This window comes from Balaenoptera musculus, chromosome 8 (assembly GCF_009873245.2).
Source record: "Balaenoptera musculus isolate JJ_BM4_2016_0621 chromosome 8, mBalMus1.pri.v3, whole genome shotgun sequence".
Classification (NCBI taxonomy): domain Eukaryota; kingdom Metazoa; phylum Chordata; class Mammalia; order Artiodactyla; family Balaenopteridae; genus Balaenoptera; species Balaenoptera musculus.
In genome coordinates, this window is record NC_045792.1 from 61,764,977 (window position 1) to 61,784,781 (window position 19,805).

General features: G+C 47.0%; 1 protein-coding gene across 4 annotated transcripts in view; it reads left to right on the plus strand.

Moving 5' to 3' along the window:
* Window positions 1–423: 423 nt before the first annotated feature.
* TUB (TUB bipartite transcription factor) overlaps window positions 424–19,805 on the plus strand; it is a 91,220-nt gene continuing 71,838 nt past the window's right edge. For all 4 annotated transcript variants that reach the window (XR_005020934.1, XM_036860896.1, XM_036860900.1 and 1 more), the window contains exon 1: window positions 424–507. Coding sequence is in view for 3 of the 4 variants with exons in the window: in XM_036860896.1 (XP_036716791.1) it covers window positions 452–507 (56 nt within the window). In the remaining variant the exon portion in view is untranslated. The remainder of the gene's footprint in view (window positions 508–19,805) is intronic.

Here is a 19,805-nt window from a genome sequence, read left to right on the forward strand (position 1 = left end):
GGCGGGGGCATCTTCGTCCAGGGTGCCTGTGTTATTGGGCGTTTATCCCGGACTCCTACGCCAGCAGGAGACAGTAAGCCTCTTAGTCCCGGTCCCGGGAAGGTTTGAAAACAGCGGTGCCCTAGTGAAGCCGGAAAAGATGGAAAGGTTGCTATGGCGACGTGGGGCACACATCGGAAATAAATAAATAAGCAGTCCAGGCTGCAGCAGCCGCGCCCCCGCGGGACTCGTGCGCGGGGGAGGGGGCCCCCGCGGGCCCGGGTCCCCGCAGCCCGCTCGTCCCCGCCATTGGCAGAGCCGGAGGGGGGGTCACCCCCCCCCCGGGGGTGGGGGCGAATGGTACAGTCCTCCGCCCGCGCCCTGGCCGGGCCCGCAGCTAGCAAGCGAGCTCAGAGCCCAGCGCCGCTGCCGCCGCTGCCAGCGTAGCCCGGAGCAGAGTCGTGAGGCGGAGATGGAGGGAGTCAGCAGCCACCGGACCCTGTCTTACAGCCGCTGGAGCTACGACAGGTAGGGCGGGCGCCTGGAGGATGGGCTCCGCCAGGACCTCCGCGTGCCCCTGCGTGGGCGCCCTCCGACGCTCGCACTTTTGCGGGAGAAGCCGGCCCTCTGAGGGTGAGAGCGGGCGCTCACGCCCAGACCCCCCAGGGTGTACTCGGACCCTCGAGCGTCCGGGACATCGGTACCGAGAGCCTCGGATGTCCGAACCTGGAGCCGAGCGACAGTGTCCTCACACCCGCGGGGCAGAGCTGTCAGAGGAGGGCACCGGGGCACTGGGACCCGCGAGCTGGCTGCCGCCTCCCACCCTCCCCCATTCCCACCCCGGCTATCCTGCGGGTGTCGATCGGCTCTGGAACAGAGCAAAAGAGCTTGGAGGGACTGCGGGGCGGGGTGGGGCGAGGAGGGGCGCCCCTCAAGTCCAGGCCGCGCCCCCGTTTGGCACCGCCGCCTCTGCCTGGGTCTGCACCCCGCGGGGCCCTCGGCGGGGACAGGGCTAGCCCAGGGCAGAGTGCCCTGGGTCGCTGTCCGGGACCTGCGAGTCGCTGCCTGCTGGGCGGAGCTGGATGGCAGCCCGAGGCCGGCTGTCGGGGCGCCAGGAGCGGCACCGGCGCCCGCCGGGTTGCCAGGCTCCGTGCCAGCCCCGCGGGGATGCAAATCGGCTGCCGGCGCGTGGGCGGTTTGGAGCAGCGCTCCCCACGCACTAGTTCTGGAGGAAGGGATTATGCATCCTTACTGATGAAATGAGAAAAAGAAGGACAACGGAATGAGTCGGTCATAACACAGAGTAGATTTATTCTGAGATTTTGTCCTTTCTACCTTTTTTCGGTGTGTTAAATAACACCCCTCTTTTTAAAATGAGGTCATGATGATAGTAAATAGATTTTTGATGTTGTTGATGTTGTTGTTAAAGTCCGTAACCCCACGTCAGTCTCCAGGATTCTGAAGTTAAATGTTCTGATCCATGACCCTAAATGGTGAGGGCTGGAAGAGAAACTTCATTAGCCGGGCCGCTCTCACCTCCCTGAAGTCTTGCTTCCTGCCGTCCTCCTCTTCCCTCTGCTTAAAACCTTCCTGCATCTCTGACAGCCCTTGTTTTTAGAGATTCAGAGAAACAGGTGTCCCTCCTGCCCCAGGCTAATTCCCCTGGGACCCCTCCTTACCCTCCCTCCCTGGGTCTCGCCTCCCACTGACCCCATCTCTCTTCTCCATCTTCACCTTCCCCTCTTTACTGGCCATCTCCCCTCTGCCTGTAAACCTTTTCGAATCTGTCTTGTCTCCCTCGGCAAGATGGGTGCAACTGGATCACCTCTTTCTTTGCTTTCATTGCCTTCTTTAAGGAAAAATATCAGTTTGATTCTGTTTCCTCATCAACCCTTCATTGCACAATCCTAGCAATCAGCCTGCAGTCTGCCTCACAATTCCAGTGAACTTGCTCTTTTGAAAAGCAGTGCTCTTTATGGAGAGGAACTCTAAAATGATTGGTATATTAACCTTAAAAGAACGAAACCTGAGACTTCCCTGGTGGCACAGTGGTTAAGAATCCGCCTGCCAATGCAGGGAAAACGGGTTCGAGCCCTTGTCAGGGAAGATCCCACATGCCGCGGAGCAACTAAGCCCGTGAGCCACAACTACTGAGCCTACGTGCCGCAACTACTGAAGCCCGCGTGCCTAGAGCCCGTGCTCCGCAACAAGAGAAGCCACCGCAGTGAAAAGACCGCGCACCGCAACGGAGAGTAGCCCCCGCTCACCGCGACTAGAGAAAGCCCGTGCACAGCAACGAAGACAAAAATAAATAAATAAATAAAATTTAAAAAAAAGCAACGAAACCTTCGAGCCTGTGTTCAGATCCTAAATCACACATTTATTCACTTAATCAAACATGTATTGAGTGCAAACTATGTGCTGGGCCCTAGAGGTACAAGATAAAACTACATTAATTCCTTCCCCCACATGAGCTCACAGTCTAGATTCTAGTAGAAATACATGGTAGCATATACCAAAGGTCTAAAACATACATGGGAAGAAATTTTTAAATTGAGATAATTCTATATAGAACTAAACTTTTTTCCCCCCTGCATAAACAAACAAAAGTAGCAAGACTCTGGAATTAGACAACCTGGATTCAAATCCTGATTCCACCTAGCTAACCTTGAACAAATTACTTTTCCTCTCTAGACTTGTTTCTTCATCTGTAAAATGGGGAAGTATCATGAGTATTAGATGGGGTAATAAATATAAAGGGCTTAGCCTTCTGCCTGAGACATAGTAATAAGTGGTACCTATTTCTGTTTTATTAATAAATACTATAAATATCTCTTGGGAACCCTGGTTTTCCATAGAAACTCAGTTTGAAAATCATTGTTCTCCTTTTTAGACCCTTAAGTATAGATATTTCCAGGGGTTCTGTCCTCAGAACTCTGTTCTTCTCACCCTGACAACCTCACTTTGGGAGCTGTGAGAAGAAAACAGTTTCCCTGGCCTTGGTCCAAACTAACTGAATCTGATTGTCCAGGAATGGGACCTTGGAATCAGTATTTGTGTAAAACTTCCCAGATGATTCTGATACAGCTGGAAACATTGATCTATACCGCCCACCTCCGTTTTCTAGTTAACTACTTAGTTTTCAAAACGTAAGTATTGAATTATTCAAAAAGTTACACAGTCTTCAAAAAAGCTGTTAAAAAGATTGTACAAGCAACAAATGCATATAGTACACAGTTATTAAAAGTGAAACTCGGGCTTCCCTGGTGGCGCAGTGGTTGAGAGTCTGCCTGCTAATGCAGGGGACACGGGCTCGAGCCCTGGTCTGGGAAGATCCCACATGCCGCGGAGCGGCTGGGCCCGTGAGCCATAATTACTGAGCCTGCGCGTCTGGAGCCTGTGCTCCGCAAGAAGAGAGGCCGCGATAGTGAGAGGCCCGCGCACCGCGATGAAGAGTGGCCCCCGCTTGCCACAACTGGAGAAAGCCCTCGCACAGAAACGAAGACCCAACACAGCCATAAATAAATAAAAAAATTAAAAAAATAAATATATTAAAAAAAAAAAAAAAAAAGGGAAACTCAGTGATTCTGCAGCCCCCCAACTCCAGCCCCTAGGAGTAAACCACTGCTAACAGTTAACCCTCACTTTCCTTCCCTGTTCTCTGGCTTCTGCCCCTACCGTATCTTTAAACCTGGGAGGTACTCTGTGTCACATTCCAATTGAAGTTGACCTCTCTGCTGTGTGTAACCTATTCATTTAAGCTGTTTTCCCCTTTGCTTCTTTGTTTTGTTTGTTTTGTTTTTTGGGGGTTTTTTGACCATGCCGCTTGGCTTGAGGGATCTTAATTCCCGGACCAGGGATTGAACCCAGGCCCCCCAGCTGTGGAAGCACCAACCCCTAACCACTGGACTGCCAGGGAATTCCCTCCCCTCAGCTTCTGAGGCCATTTAAGTATCATTTATCAATTTCTGTGTAACAAATCACTCCTAAACTTAATGGCTTAAAATAATAACTGAGTTAGCTCAAGATTTTGTGGATTCACAATTTGGGCTGGGCTCAGCTGGGTAGATTTTGTGGTCTGGGCCAAAATCAGCTTTTCTTGGCTACACTGGCTCACATACCTGGTGCCTCAGCTGTGAAGGCTAGCCCATCTGGGGCCTCTCTCCACAGGCCCTCTCATCTTCTAGCAGGCTAGCTCAGGTTTGCTCACATGCTGGTAGAAGGGCTCCCAGTGAGAGAGCAGAAGCTGTAAGGCCTCTTGGGGCCTAGGTTTAGAACTTGCACAACATCATTTTGCCACATTGTTATTGGCCAAAGTAAGTCAAAGGGTAGAGAAATAAGCCTCACCTTTTGAAGGGAGGAGCTGGCCGAGAATTCATGGCCATTTTTACAATCTATTACAATATACTGCCTACGTTTTCTAAATCGCTGCCTCCTCTTGGTTCCTACTGTCCAAATGTGAGCACATGCCAGAGCTCTCTCCTCTTTTCCATTCTGTTCCATTCCATTCTATTCTCAGTTATCAACTCAATGCTTTATTTATTTATTTATTTATTTATTTATTTATTTATTTATTTATTTATTTATGTGGTTGCACTGGGTCTTAGTTGTGGCAGGCGGGCTCCTTAGTTGCAGCACACGGGCTCAGTTGTTCCACAGCATGTGGGATCTTCCTGGACCAGGGATCGAACCCATGTCCCCTGCATTGGCAGGCAATCTTTATCCACTGTGCCACCAGGGAAGTCCAGCTCAATGCTTTTTAATATAGAAATCCATATCTTCAACCCCAATCTTTTTGTTGAGCCTTAGCCCTACATCTCTACATGCCTGTAGACCTCTCCATCTATGGGTTGGCCAAAAAGTTCGTTTGGGTTTTTCCGTAGCATCTTACAGAAAAACCTGAATTAACTTTTTGGCCAACCCAATAGGTAGTCCACAAACACGTCTAACTCAACATGTTCAAAATCAGACCCCTCATTGATAACTCTGTGTTCTCTATTTAGCATCCTGATAGTCAGATGAATGCTTCAAGACTTTGACATTGACCTTGAACTTTCCAAGTCTAGTCATTTCATCTGTCTATTCTTATCTATACCACTGATTATTATGAAAATAAAATGAAACAATGTATCTAAAATGACTGACACAAAGTGTCATTAAGTCCAGGTGTTCTCAACAGCTTGGCACTTGGCTAACCATCTTGTCTCTACTCAAGCCCCAGTCATTATCCCCAAAAGTTTCAGTGTCCATGTCAATGATTAGCACTTCTTCTAATTTCTGGATCTTCCCATTCTAGAGACTTCTCTTCAGTTATTTACAGGATAAATTTCTAGATGTTGATACCTGGAATTGCTTCACTTCTGATATCATTCACATGAACATCTCATTCTCTGGGATGACACTATAGGGTCATCCAGTGCCTTCATCTGTGCATTTTCTCCTGGCCTGCCAACCTTTTCCTGGCCTCTCTTCCCTTCCCAGCCTGGACCACATGAGAGATTATTTAAATCACTCACTACCAGCACTTTGTATTTCCTCACATATGCTCGCCGCCACCCCAGCCCTGCATGTATCAGTGTTAGGCTCTCCACCCCCTTTCTTATTGTGGCACCAGAACACTATATCACAAAAACTACACAGCTACGCAGGTTGTCCTTACTTTCATGGTCTTCATCTGCAGCTGGGACATCTCCATCATCTCTCAATCTTTTCATTTCTCCTGGGTTACCTTCACTCCCATTCCCTACAGCAGCTTCTCCAAACCATCATACTCAAGACCCCTATTACTTGACCCTGACTCCATACCCCCATGACTCTAAGCAAATGGTATTGCCTTTGAGAAAAATTGATCACATCCAGCTTGATCTTCTGCAACTTCCTGTCTCTGCATCACTTCTACTACACTTCAGTCACTCCCTTGTGGGGACCTTTTCATTGTTTCCAAATCTTTGCTATTAGAAACCATTCCATGATAAACATCCTTGTATAACATTTTTTCCTCATGTCTGATTATTTGATTAGAAGAGGGGTTGTTAGTTTCAGATTTGGGGATTGTTACCAGATTGTTTTCCGGAGTGAATTGATTTATACTCCCATGGTGATTATCTGTTTGTGAGTTTGATCTCCCAGACTTTGAGACCATGTAGTACAGTTGCTCAGAACTTGAATTTTGGAGTCAAAGTGACCTGACTTCAAAGCCCAGCTTCCTCAATTATTGGTTTTGTGACTTTAGGCCGGTGACTTAACCTCCATCTACAAAAAAAAGATAATAATAATTGTACCTGCCTCTTGAGGGGGTCCATTCATTTAATATGTATTTATTGTGCACCTCCTAAATTCCAGACAACATTTTAGGCATGGGAGACAGAGCAGTGAACAAAACAAAGTGCCTGGTCCCAAAGTTCCTACTGTCTAGTGTGGGGAGATAAACATAGACCAAAATAATATATATATATATGTACACACACACACATATACATGTATACATATACACACACACATATATATATCAGTGCTAAGTGAAATATGATATGGTAAGTGTAAAGAAGAAAAATAAAGCAGAATAAGAGGGACAGAGTCTGACTACATGCAAGTTGGGCTGGTGGTGAATATGCTGTAGTATATAGTGTGATCAGGGAAACTCTTTCTGATAAGGTGATATTTCAGCAGACACCTGAAAAAGCCAGAGAGTGAATCATGTGGCTAATGGGGAAGAATGTTCCATGGAAGGGGAAAAGCAAGTGAAAAGGTCCTGGTGTAGGAGTGGGCCTAGTGTATATTTGGGAAAAACAAGGAGGCCAGTGTTTCCTTGTGCCTCTTTATAATACTTCCTTTCTACTACCCCCGCCATCCCACACTGCCCCCATCCTCAGGGAACCACTGGTCTGATTTCTTTGCATTTCCTAGAATTTTGTATAATGGGAATCATTCAGTATGTACTCTTTTTTGGTGTGACTTCTTTCACACAGCATAGTTATTTTGATATTCTTCCATGTTTTTGCATGAATCTGTAGTTCATTTCTTTTTATTCCTGAGTAGTATTCCATTATATGGAGATACCATGTTTTGTTTATCCATTTACTTGGGTTGTTTCCACTTTTTGGCTATTACAACTAAAACTTTGTGACTATTCATATACAAGTCTTTGCATGGACATGTGTTTTTATTTCTCTTTGGTACATACCTAGGAGCAGACTGGCAAGATCATTTGGTAGGTGTACATTTAACTTTTTAAGAAACTGTGCAACTTTTCCAAAGTGGTTGTACCATTTTACATTCCCACGAGCAGCGTATGGGAGTCCCAATTCCTCCACATCCTTTCACAAACTTGGTAGGGTCAGTCTCTTTAATTTTAGCCATTCTAATAGGTATGTAGTGGTATCTCATTGTAATTTTAATTTGCATTTCTTTAATGACTAATGATACTGAGCATCTTTCCACGTGCTTATTTGCCATCCATATATCTTCTTTGGTGAAGTGTCTGTTAAAATCTTTTTTCCCATTTTCTAAATTGGGTTGTTTCCTTATTATTGAATTTTGAGAGTTCTTTGCATATTCTGGATACATGTCCTTTATCAGATAAGTCAGTGGTCCCCAACCTTTTTGGCACCAGGGACCGGTTTTGTGGAAGACAATTTTTCCACAGGGGTAGGGGCTGGGGGATGGTTCAGGCGATAATGCAAGCGATGGGGAGCGGCAGATGAAGCTTTGCTCGCTCGCCCACCGCTCACCTCCTGCTGTGCAGCCCGGTTCCTAACAGGCTTCGGACCAGTACCGGTCTGCAGCCCAGGGGTTGGGGACCCCTGAGATAAGTGACTTGCAAATATTTTCTCCAAGTCTGCGGCTTTTTTTTTTTTTTTTTCATTCTCTTATGTATTTTGAAGAGCAGAAGTTTTATTTTCAATGCAGTTCAATTTATCAGTTTCTTCTTTTATGGATTGTGCTTCTGGTGTCATAGCTAAGAAATCATTGCTTAACTCAAGGTGACAGAGGTTTTCTCCTAAGAATTTTCTTTTTCTTTTTTATAAATTTATTTATTTATTTATTTATGGCTGTGTTGGGTCTTCGTTTCTGTGCGAGGGCTTTCTCCAGTTGCAGCGAGCTGGGGCCACTCTTCATTGCGGTGCACGGGCCTCCCACTGTCGCGGCCTCTCCCATTGCGGAGCACAGGCTCCAGACGCGCAGGCTCAGTAGTTGTGGCTCACGGGCTTAGTTGCTCTGCAGCATGTGGGATCCTCCCAGACCAGGGCTCGAACCCGTGTCCCCTGCATTGGCAGGCAGACTCCCAACCACTGCGCCACCAGGGAAGCCCCTTCTAGGAATTTTCTAATTTTAGGTTTAACGTTTTAGGTCTGTGCTCCATCTTGAGTTAACTTTTGTATATGGTATGAAGTTCATTTTTTAAAATGAATATCCAATTGTTCCATCACCATTCGCTGAAAGGACTTTACTTTTTTTGCACCTTTATCACTTGTCCTTACATGTATTTCTATACTCTCTATTCTATTCCATTGATCTCATGTTTCTTGATGCCAATATCACACTGTCTTGATTACTACAACTTTATAATGTCTTAAAACCAAGTAGTTTAGGACCTTCAACTTTGTTCTTCTTCTTCTTCTTTTTCTTTTTCAAACCGCAGTACTCATTTTTTACTCCACAGTCGTGAAGATCCCTTTCCAGTTATTACAGTGTTTGTCGTCCTGCCTGGGGCCCATCCCCAACCCAGAATCAAGCTACATGGCAAGTAAAATTAGGAGGCTTCTTGGTGAGTGTAAAGTCAAAACAAGATGAAAGGGATGATTTGGAGAGGCCCTTTCACCCAAGCCCTGGAGATACCAGGATGTTCTTCTTTTTCAAAGTTTTGGCTAGTCTGGGTCCTTTTAAATTTCACATTAATTTTACAATGAGATTTTCAAGTTCTGCAAAAACAAAATGAAATGAAACAATACACCTAATGGGATTTAGATTAGAATTATAGATCAATTTGGAGAGAGTTGACTCTTAGTAATATTGGGCCTTCTGACGACCTAGGAAAATGATATATCTTTCTGTTTATTTAGATCATCTTTAATTTCTCTCAGGCATATTTTGTAGTTTTCAGAGCACAAGTCTTTAACCTCTTTTGGAAGATTTATCCCTAAGTATTGTATATTTTTTCAATGAAATTGTAAATGACATTTTAAAAATTCAATTCCAAGTTTCATTGTTAGGGTTTAGCAATACAGTTTTTTTCTGTGTGGTCACAATTTTGTGTAACCATCACCACTGTAGATTTCTGAAACTTTTCATCACCCCAAACAAAAACTTTGTGCTCATTAACAAAAAACTCCTCATTACCTCTCCTCTCAGCATCTGGTAACCACTAATTTACTTTCTGTCTCTATGAATTTGCCTATTCTAGATATTGTATATAAGTGGAATCATATAATATTTTTTTCTTTTGTCTCTTGTTTAGCTCACTTAGGATAATGTATTCAAGGTTCATCCATGTTGTAGCATGTATGAGAACTTCATTCCTTTTTTGACTGAATAATATTCCATTGTATGCATATACCACGTTTGTTTATCCATTAATCTGTTGATGGACACTTGGGCTGTCTCCACATTTTGGCTACTGTGAAAATGCTGCTGTGAACATTGGTGTGCAAGTTTTTGTTTCAGTCCCTGTTTTCAGATCTTTTGGATATATACGTAGGAATGGAATTGCCCAATCATATGATAATTCTATGTTTAGCTTTTTTTTTCTATAAATTTATTTATTTTATTTATTTATTTTTGGCTGCATTGGGTCTTCGTTGCTGGGTGTGGGCTTTCTCTAGTTGTGGCGAGCGGGGGCTACTCTTCATTGCGATGCATGGGCTTCTCATTGCGGTGGCTTCTCTTGTTGCGGAGCACGGGCTCTAGGTGTGTGGGCTTCAGTAGTTGTGGCACGCGGGTTCAGTAGTTGTGGCTCATGGGCTTAGTTGCTCCGTGACATGTGGGATCTTCCTGGACCAGGGCTCGAACCCATGTCCCGGGCATTGGCAGGCAGATTCTTAACCACTGTGCCACCAGGGAAGCCCTATGTTTAGCTTTTTGAAGAACCACTAAACTGCTTTTGGCAGTGACTGCACCATTTTACATTCCCACCAGTAGTATACGAGGATTCCCATTCCTCCAGATCCTCGCCAACACTGGTTATTTTCTGTTTTAAAAAATATTATTATTATAGGCATCCTAGGATGAGTGAAATGATTTCTTGTTGTGGTTTTGATTTGCATTTTCCAAATGACTAATGACGTTGAGCATCTTTTTATGTGCCTATTGGCCATCTGTATATCTTCTTTGGAGAAATATCTATTCAAGTCATTTGCCCATCTTTTTTGTTTGTTTTTCTAATACTTTTTATTGAAGTATAACCTGCATAGGAAATAAATGCACAAGTCATAAGTGAAGAGTTTGGTGAATTTTCACAAAGTGAATACACTCTTATAATCAGAAACCCTCCTTGCCACCGCCCCTGACACAAGGGTGACCACCATCCTGACTTCCATTGGGCTGACTTCTAATAGCAAAGATTAGTTTTGCTGATTTTTGCCTTAAGAGTACCAGCTATACTCTTTTGTGTCTTCCTTCTGTAGTTCAACAGCAGATTCATCTGAGTTTTTGCAACAAGTTGCAGTTTGTTCATTCTCGTGGCTATGCAGTATTCTACTGTATGAACTTACCACAATTCTTCCAAAGCACTGTGACCGACACTTGAAATGTTTCCAGGTTTTGGCTGTTATTTATTTATTTATTTTTAAATTCTATGGAAATTTTAATTAACTTCAATTTTTTTTTATGATGATGAAAGCTTGATGGTATTCACATTGCTTAATTTGTGTCATGCTTTATGTATGTATTTATTTATTTATTTATGGCTGTGTTGGGTCTTCGTTTCTGTGCGAGGGCTTTCTCTAGTTGTGGCAAACGGGGGCCACTCTTCATCGCAGTGCGCGGGCCTCTCACTATCGCGGCCTCTCTCGTTGAGGAGCACAGGCTCCAGACGCGCAGGCTCAGTAATTGTGGCTCACGGGCCCAGTTGCTCCGCGGCATGTGGGATCTTCCCAGACCAGGGCTCGAACCCGTGTCCCCTGCATTGGCAGGCAGATTCTCAACCACTGCGCCACCAGGGAAGCCCTTGGCTGTTATTAATAGTGGACATTTTAATGCATGCTTTTGGTTGATTTTCTTTGGTTGTTTGATTTTTTCAGCTTGAGATAAAATTGATGCCTAGGAATTATTTATATTTAAGGTGTACAACTTGATGTTTTGATATACATATTTATTGTGAAATGATGACCATAGTCAAGCTAATTAACAAATCCGTCACCTCACATAGTTACCATTTTCTTTCTTTCTTTCTTTCTTCCTTTCTTTCTTTCTTTCTTTCTTTCTTTCTTTCTTTCTTTCTTTCTTTCTTTCTTTCTTTCTCTCTTTCTCTCTTTCTCTCTTTCTCTCTTTCTCTCTTTCTCTCTCTCTCTTGGTGAGAACACTTAAGATGTATCCTCTTAGCAAATTCAAGAATACAATACAGTGTTAATAACTGTAGTCCCCATGCTGTATATTAGAGCATCAGCATTTGTTCTTGCATAACTGAAACTTTGTACTCTTTGACCAACATCCCCCCATTTTCCCCCATCCCTCCAGCCCCTAGCAACCACCATTCTACTCTCTGCTTCTATGACTTTGACTATTTTATTTTATTTTATTTTTTTGGCTGCACTGCACTGGCATGCGGGATCTTAGTTTCCCAACCAGGGATCAAACCTGTGCCCCCTGCAGTGGATGTATGGAGTTCTAACCACTGGACCACCAGGGAATTCTGACTTTGACCATTTTAGATTCCACATATAAGTGATACCATACAGTATTTATCTTTCTGTGTCTGGCTTATTTCACTTAGCATAATGTCCTCCAGGTTCATCCATGTTGTCCCAAATGGCAGAATTTTATTCTTTTTTAAGGCTGAATACTCTTCCATTATATTTATATGTGTGTGTGTATATATATATACACATATACATATATATACACATATACATATGTATATACACATATACATATATATAATCTATTTTCTTTATCCATTTATTAGCCAACAGACATTTAGGTTGTTTCCATATCTTGGCTATTGTGAATAATGCTGCAGTGAACATGGGAGTGGAGATATCCCTTCAAGAGCCAGATTTCATTTTTTTCTGGGTATACCCTGAAGTGGGATTTCTAGATCATATGATAGTTCTATTTTTAATGTTTTGAGGAACCTCCATACTGTTTTCCTCAATGGCTGTACCAATTTATAGTCCCATCAATGGTGTACAAAGGTTCATTTTTTTGATAATGTCCTTTGAAGCACATCAGTTTTTAATTTGGACAAAGTTGAATTTATCTTTGTTTTTGTTTATGCTTTAGGTGTCATATTTATAATCCATTGCCAAATCCAAGGTCATGAAGATTTACCACTGATTCCTTCTAAGTGTTTTGTGGTTTTAGAACTTGTATTTAGGTCATTGATTTATTTTGAGTTACTTTTTGTATATGGTGTGAGGTGGGGGTACAACTTCAATCTATTTAGTGTGGAAACTAGTTGCCCCAGCACCATTTGTTAAAGAGACTATTCTTTCCCCAGTGAATGAACTTAGCGCTCTTGTGAAAAATCAATTGGCCATATCTCAATTTTAAAAATTAAAAAAAATCAATTGGCCATAGATATATGGATTTATTTCTGGACTGTCAATTCTATTCCATTGGTCTACATGTCTATCCTTATGCCAGTACCTCACTGTTTTGATTACTGCAGCTTTGTAATAAGTTTTGAATAGGAGAGAAGGGCAAAGAAGCAAGATGTAACCTGTACTAAACATGTCTAGGGAGGGCTGTGACTCCCAAGAGACTGGGTCACTGGGATGGCACAAAAGAGGCAGTAGAAAGAATTTGAGCTTTAGTATTAAACAGACCTGATTCAAATCTCAGCTCCACCTCTTACTAGCTGTGTAAATGTAGCACAGTAAGGGAAAATCCTTATTGTTTTGGTTGATTATAGAAGTCGTATCTGCCACTTGTAAAAATAACAGTTCAGAAATGTATCAAGTATCAAGTAATCTCCTTTAGTCTCAGTTTCCCCATCTGTAAAATGGGGTGATTATTTCCTTATAGCGAAGGGTAATTGTGAGAACTGGATGAGATAACGCTTGTGTACCCTTTCAAGTGGGCTGTGGATTAACAGAAACAGACCACACACATATCCACTATAGGACTAGGTAAAGCGAATTTCCTAATTGGCCTGGATCTTATTGGTGACAAGGGACCACACTGGCCAGGGGTCTCTACAACATATTTGGATCCTTGGTTCCCACACAGGGCACAAAGCTTCTGGTGATAATCTCTGCCCAGGTAGGTTTCTGTCAAGTTGAGAAAGTAGCTAAGTCCTTGCTGTAAAAGTAACCCTTTTGTATTTAAGGCTTGCTTTACCATTCCAAGAGAACGTGATACTAACAAAGTATGTGCTTCTGTTTTCAAAGAGTAGGTCTCCTGTCACAAGAAAAAAAAAATTAGTCTATCCTGGTTCTTGAATCTAACTTGATGTCAGCAAAACCACAGACTTTTGGTGGGTTGGAGGGTGGGGCTGCGGTGGGAGGGGCAGCCAGAGTCATGTCTGGATGTTCCTGAACATTGGATTTGTTCTTTCACGGTATTCAAATCACGCACAGTATGTGTGTGACGTTGGGAAAGCTACTTAACTGCTGTGAGCCTCCATTTTCTCATCTTTATAAAGGACGTAATAATAGTACTTATCTCTCATAGGGTTGTTGTGAGGATGAAATGAATTAATATATGTAAAGCTTAATAAATGCTGAGTGCTTGGGATAGTGCCTGGCGCATAATAAGTGCTATTTAAGTGTTAGCTGTTGTCGTTATGAACTGGCACATAGCAGGGCTCCTCCACTAATATTAGGACTTTTCTGTCCAGTGGAATCTGAAAGTTGGGCCATTCCTAGGGACAGGGACAGGTGTGGTGACCCAGGCAGGAGGAGCTCTGTGAGGAGAGTGGGCAGGAAAGGGGAAGAGGTGGAGATGGGTCAGACCTGCATGGAGGGAGGCTGTCCGGGGGTTGAAGAGGCTAATGAAGATCCAGTGGGCACCATTTGGGACCCGTTGAGTGAGAGGGCACATTCTAGGACCTCTAGGCCAAGTGATGAGAAGCAGAGTAAGATGGAGACTTGAGGGCTGGGAACCTTAGCCAGTGCCTGAGGCATGGGTGACAAGGTTCAGCTTCCCCCGGAGGGACTGGGCCTTTAGCCCCCGTGGAGAATTCACAAGTAGTTCAGGACACTGAAACAGACCCCTGTCTTAGGGCTTGGACCCATGCCACAGCTGTTGAGAGACCACTGCAGAGGGATCTGTAGGCATGAGCCAGCTGACTCCAGTCCCCACTGCTGGTGGGTCAGAATCAGCAGAGAAGCTGGAAGGAACTGGGCGGGAGCAGGGCAGCCCAGGCCCTGGGGCAGCCAGGGCGATCACTGTGGCCTGTAAGTTCACAGGCAGCTTATTTTGAGCTAAGGAAGGGATGCTTTTGCTGTCTGTACACTGGGTTTTATGAAGCAGGAAGACGTGTTGCACAGGGCACTGTGAAGGGGGTTGGAGTCCAGGATTTGATTCCGGCTGCCCCATTCATTCCCATTCTGGCTCTGGGCGAGTCCCTTGGCTCTCTGGGCCTGTTTCCCCTGAAGTTGAAGGGGCTGGACTTGGTGACGAAGCACTCTTTTAGTTCTGTGAATGCATGACCTATGGCCTCAGTGTGTCCTGTGGTTGGAAAGGCTGGGATGGAGAGAGGAGAACGGTGAGGGAGGGCTTGGGGGTCCTGGCCATGGCTGTGCCACCTTAGGTGTGGCTGGGCAGGGGAGGCTTCTTGGCCACCAGAGGCAGGTGACTGGAGGCCTGCTTTGCTCCAGAGCTTTGAGAGTATAGCTACTTTTCTTTTGATGGATTTGTGGCAGTACAAGACCTAGACAGCTGGACTGGGTGGGGCAAAGGGGAGAGGTGGTCCAGGGGTCAGTGGAGGAATAGCTCTGGAGGAGGGTGGTGAGTGGGGGTGGTATGTCTCCCATGTAGCTGGGATGATGGAGGCGTGGGGTGATTAGGGGATGGGGAAAGGAGCCAGTCATGGTTGTGAGGCAAGCACTTCTGTTTTTGTTTCTTTTTAAAAATTTTTTTCAGTTTTCCTTTTAAATTGGGGTATAGTTATTTTACAATGTTGTGTTAGTTTCTACTGTACAGATAAGCGAAGTAGAGTTCCCTGTGCTATACAGCAGGTTCTCATTAGTTATCTATACATATTAGTGTATATATGTCAATCCCAATCTCCCAATGCATCCCACCCCGGCTTTCCCCCCTTTGGTGTCCATACATTTGTTCTCTACATCTGTGTCTCTATTTCTGCCTTGCAAACCAGTTCATCTGTACTATTTTTCTAGATTCCACATATATGCGTTAATATATGCTATTTGTTTTTCTCTTTCTGACTTACTTCACTCTGTATGACAGTCTCTAGGTCCATCCACGTCTCTACAAATGACCCAATTTTGTTCCTTTTTATGGCTGAGTAATATTCCATTGTATATATGTACCACATCTTCTTTATCCATTCATCTGTCGATGGACATTTAGGTTGCTTCCATGTCCTGGCTATTGTAAATAGTGCTGCAGTGAACATTGGGGTGCATGTGTCTTTTTGAAATATGGTTTTCTCAGGGTATATGCCCAGTAGTGGGATTGCTGGGTCATATGGTAATTCTATTTCTAGTTTTTTGAGGAACCTCCATACTGTTCTCCCTAGTGGCTGTATCAATTTACATTCCCACCAACAGTGCAAGAAGTTTCCCTTTTCTCCACACCCTCTCCAGCATTTATTGTTTGTAGATTTTCTGATGATGCCCATTCGAACTGGTGTGAGGTGATACCTGATACCTCATTGTAGTTTTGATTTGCATTTCTGTAATGATTAGTGATATTGAGTATCCTTACATGGAGGCAAGCATTTCCTGAGTCCCTTAGGACTTGTCCCCACTGAGGTGTGAAGTCATCAGTCACTGTGGTTTCCCAGGTAGGGTCACTGGATGCATTCAAGCAAAAGCAGAAAGACCCTGGGACAGGGACATCTTATCTGTGACCAAAGGAGAAAGGAAGAACCAGCTATGCCCACAGTCTGGAGAACAATTGCCAAGTAGGGGCTCATGGGCACCTGTTGATATCTAATCCCTTCATCCTGGAAAATCCTGTGACTTGTCGATAGATAAATGCCAGCTGAGCCTGGGTCCCATCTGGGAGATTCCGGCCCAGCATGTGCTTGGGAGAGATGCCCACCTGTGCTCTCCATCCTGAGCCAGGTCTGTGTTCCCAGTCAGGCCCCCTCTGAGATCTTGGACAGATGATCTGGTCTTCTAATCTGAAGATGGACAAAGAAAACACAGCATGTGTGTGTATGTGTGTGTGTCGGGGTGGGGTGGGGGGAGTCAGCAGGCTTTAGGGGACAGCCTGCCCATGCTGTTGCCATGGAGGCATATTTCCACAGGTGGACGATGCTAGAGCACCGTGCCAGCCCGAATGGAAGCCAGGGTGGGAATGAGGGGCAGAGTTCAGGTCAGGGAACCTTGGAAGTCAGGGAGGGCCTGCAGCAGGGTAATGGGGACCTAGGATTATCTTCTAACAAGGGCACATTCCTCAGCAAAGACTTCATCCCAGCCTGGCTCTGCCTCCTCTGTGCCCTCTCCAGCAGTGCAGACCAACTAAACCGGGAATGCACAGGGCACAGAGAGGGCACTGCCCTCGTGTTGGCCCTTCCCTCCAGTCTGGTTTACCCTGGGTGGGACATTCTGGGTGGGATTCCCTCCTCTCCAACACCAAGTGGCAGAGAGCAGATGCAGTGGTGGGTTGGGCTCCTCTGGGAGAAGGCTTCTGTGAGTGTGTGCCCCAGTAAGAGTGTATCTGGCGGGTGTGCCTGTTGTGCCGGGGAGTGTGTGCGCCACTGTGTGTATTGATGGGTTTGTGCATCTTTGCAGGGAGGGGTGTGTGCAGCCACGAGGAGCGGCTCTGTGTGGATGTGCATTTGAGTGGAAGCGGTGTGCTGGACAGAATTGACTCTCTGTGTGCCGGGGGTGGACTGGCCAGCTGCCTCCCTGCCTTCCCCCCTCCTTCCCACCATCTTTTGTCCCTGCCCCTGGAGGGGAGGTTTGGGAAGTGGGGGGAGGATGGGTCCACTGCTCCTTCCCACGGCCCAAGACTAGGCATGGTTGGGTCAGGAGGCTGCTCTGACAGCCGCCTTGCCTGGGCACTTTCTGGGGGCTGGTGGGCTGTAGAAGCGCCGGGGACCCAGCAAGGCCCCGCGGCGCTGGAGGGGCTCCACTTAGATCGCCGGGCCTGAAAGGTGCAGGCGTGACCTTGGGTGGTGAGAGGCGGGGAGGAACCTCTCCTGCCCACCTGGCCCTCCCAAAGGAGTTGGGAGCGGGGACCCTGCGTCCCCCACGCCACGAGGGGCTCTGGGGCAACGCGGGGCCGCATCAATGTTGGATGAGCCCGCACTGCCTCTGCGCGGCCTCGATAGCATCTTGCTCGGTCTCACTTTTAGTGTAACTGGAGCGCCTAGGCACCTGCCCGAGCCGGCGATTCGTGATCTTCTCACGACGGCGCCACCTGCGGGGGGACGAGGCTGGGGTGGGGAGGCTGGCGCAGGCTCCGGTGCTGTGTCCCGGGACCGGGACCGGGTGGGGGCCCGCCCGGCCTGGCCTCGAGGGGCGCGGGTCGGTTCCAGCCTGGCCTCTCCTAGGCCCGTGGGGCCCGGTGCCGGGTTACACCTCCTCCCCGCCTCGGGCCACCTCGCCCTCCCTGGGGTGTCATCTGTCCGGTGGCGGTGTGTCCTTGGGCCGGTTCAGTCCCATCCCCCTGGCTTTGGGGGTTTCCTGCTCGGGAAGGGGCTGGAGGGGCGTCAGCTAGACGGAGAGAGATCCCCTAGGGGAAGGAGGGGGAGTCGCCGCCACTACGGAGAGCCTCTCCCTGCAGGTGAGTGGCAGGGGCCCTGAGTGCTTGGGGGAAAGGGAGAGGAGGGCAGGACTGAGATCTGGGGGGTCCTGACTGGCCAAGCGTCTCACCACCCTGACCTTTTCTACTCCAGCCCCTGCACCTTAACCCTTCGGACACCACCCCCAGCCTCACACTGGGAGGCAGGGGCGAAGTAGACTGGTAGTCCACTGAGCGTCTGGTACTTGCTGGCAGCCTTTGGGGTGAAGTTATTACTGGGTTGCATCCTGGGCGGTGGAGAGTGGACAGCCCCTCTGGTGGGCAGCAAGGTTGGATTGGTTGTGCAAACCATGGCTGGCAGACTGGCAGCCTGTTTTTGTAAATAGTAAGATGGTACCCAGGCACGCCTGTTTGTTTACTTATCGGCTGTGGCTGCTTTCACACTACAACCTCAGAGTTGCACGCAGCTTGGCTTGCAAGCCTAAAATATTTACTATCTGGCCCTTTAAGAAAATGTTTACCCACCTGATCTATCCCCCAGTACACTCTCCCCTTCACCCTCCACACCTCTCTTCCTCTCCCCCTACACCTGCATCTCCACACATCTGGCTCACCCCTGGCTGAGTGCTCTCCACACCTGGGGACCTTACTCTGGGGACCGCTCACCTCACGTCTCCTCACTGCTACTTTCTCTGGCAAGAGAGGAAAATGACGGGGGGCAACAGGCATTCCAGAATCAATAGGATATCTGAGAGCTGAGGGCTGAGTGCCTGCAGCACCCTTGCCTGACCCCAAGCAGAAAGTGAGCCCCTTCCTAGGCCACAGGAGCAAGGTGAGTTAGCTGATGATGGGCACAGCTTCTCTGGGAGCCCCCCATCTATCATGGCAGCTGAGAGGACGAACAGGCCCATTCTAGGTGTGGGCTTCCTGTCACCTCTCCCTGTGGGCCAGGCCAGGAGCAGGTGACAGAACTGAGGTCCCAGTGGAGGAGTGGGGAGACACTACTGAGTGAGCAGGTAATTATAGGGCACAAGTATGCCCTGGAGGGAGATTGGGAGCTCCAGAGTTTCAGCCCCTCCCCTGCCTGCTACCCTATGGCAGACCCTGGGGCCCATTGTGCTCTCTTTTCTCTAAGCCTCAAGGCTTTGAGAACAAAACTAACCCCCTTTCCTTGGTTCCCCTTTGCACACCTGAGTTCGGGGGTCTGTTTTAGGGGAAGGACAGGAGCAGAGGGAAACGCCGGGGCCTGAAGACAGAGCTGCATTCCCGGCGCGCTGCCACTAGGTGGCACCCTTGAGGTGTCGGCTCCCTCTGGGGAGGGCCCTGTGTGTTCTGCCACTTGCCCCCTGTTCAAGGTCCAGTTCCAACCTGAAAGGCTGTGGTCACACACACTCTGAATCCCACTAGGCCTGACCAGCTCCGTCTGCCCCCTGAGGCAGCTCATCGACACCTCCAGACTGTAGTTCAGGGCATTTTACTTGGGTCATGGGGAGGGACCATCAGGGACAATCTGCGGTTGTGATGATCTGTCATCACCTGCCTACTTATTCTCCTCTCCGGCAGGGCAACTTGAGGGCAGCTGTTTTATTCTCTGGGCCACGGGGCCTGGCACAGCGGAGGGGGCGGAAGGTGTTTGGTGGTGTATGATGTGCAAACAGGAGGGAGACTTGCCGTCACTCTCTATCACTGTGGTGTGTCTAGCGCTTCTTTAGTATCCAGCTACCCTGCTGAGAAGCTGGGGCAGGGGGAAGGACCCCCAGGCTCGAGTGCACCCTGGGAGGCAAGCT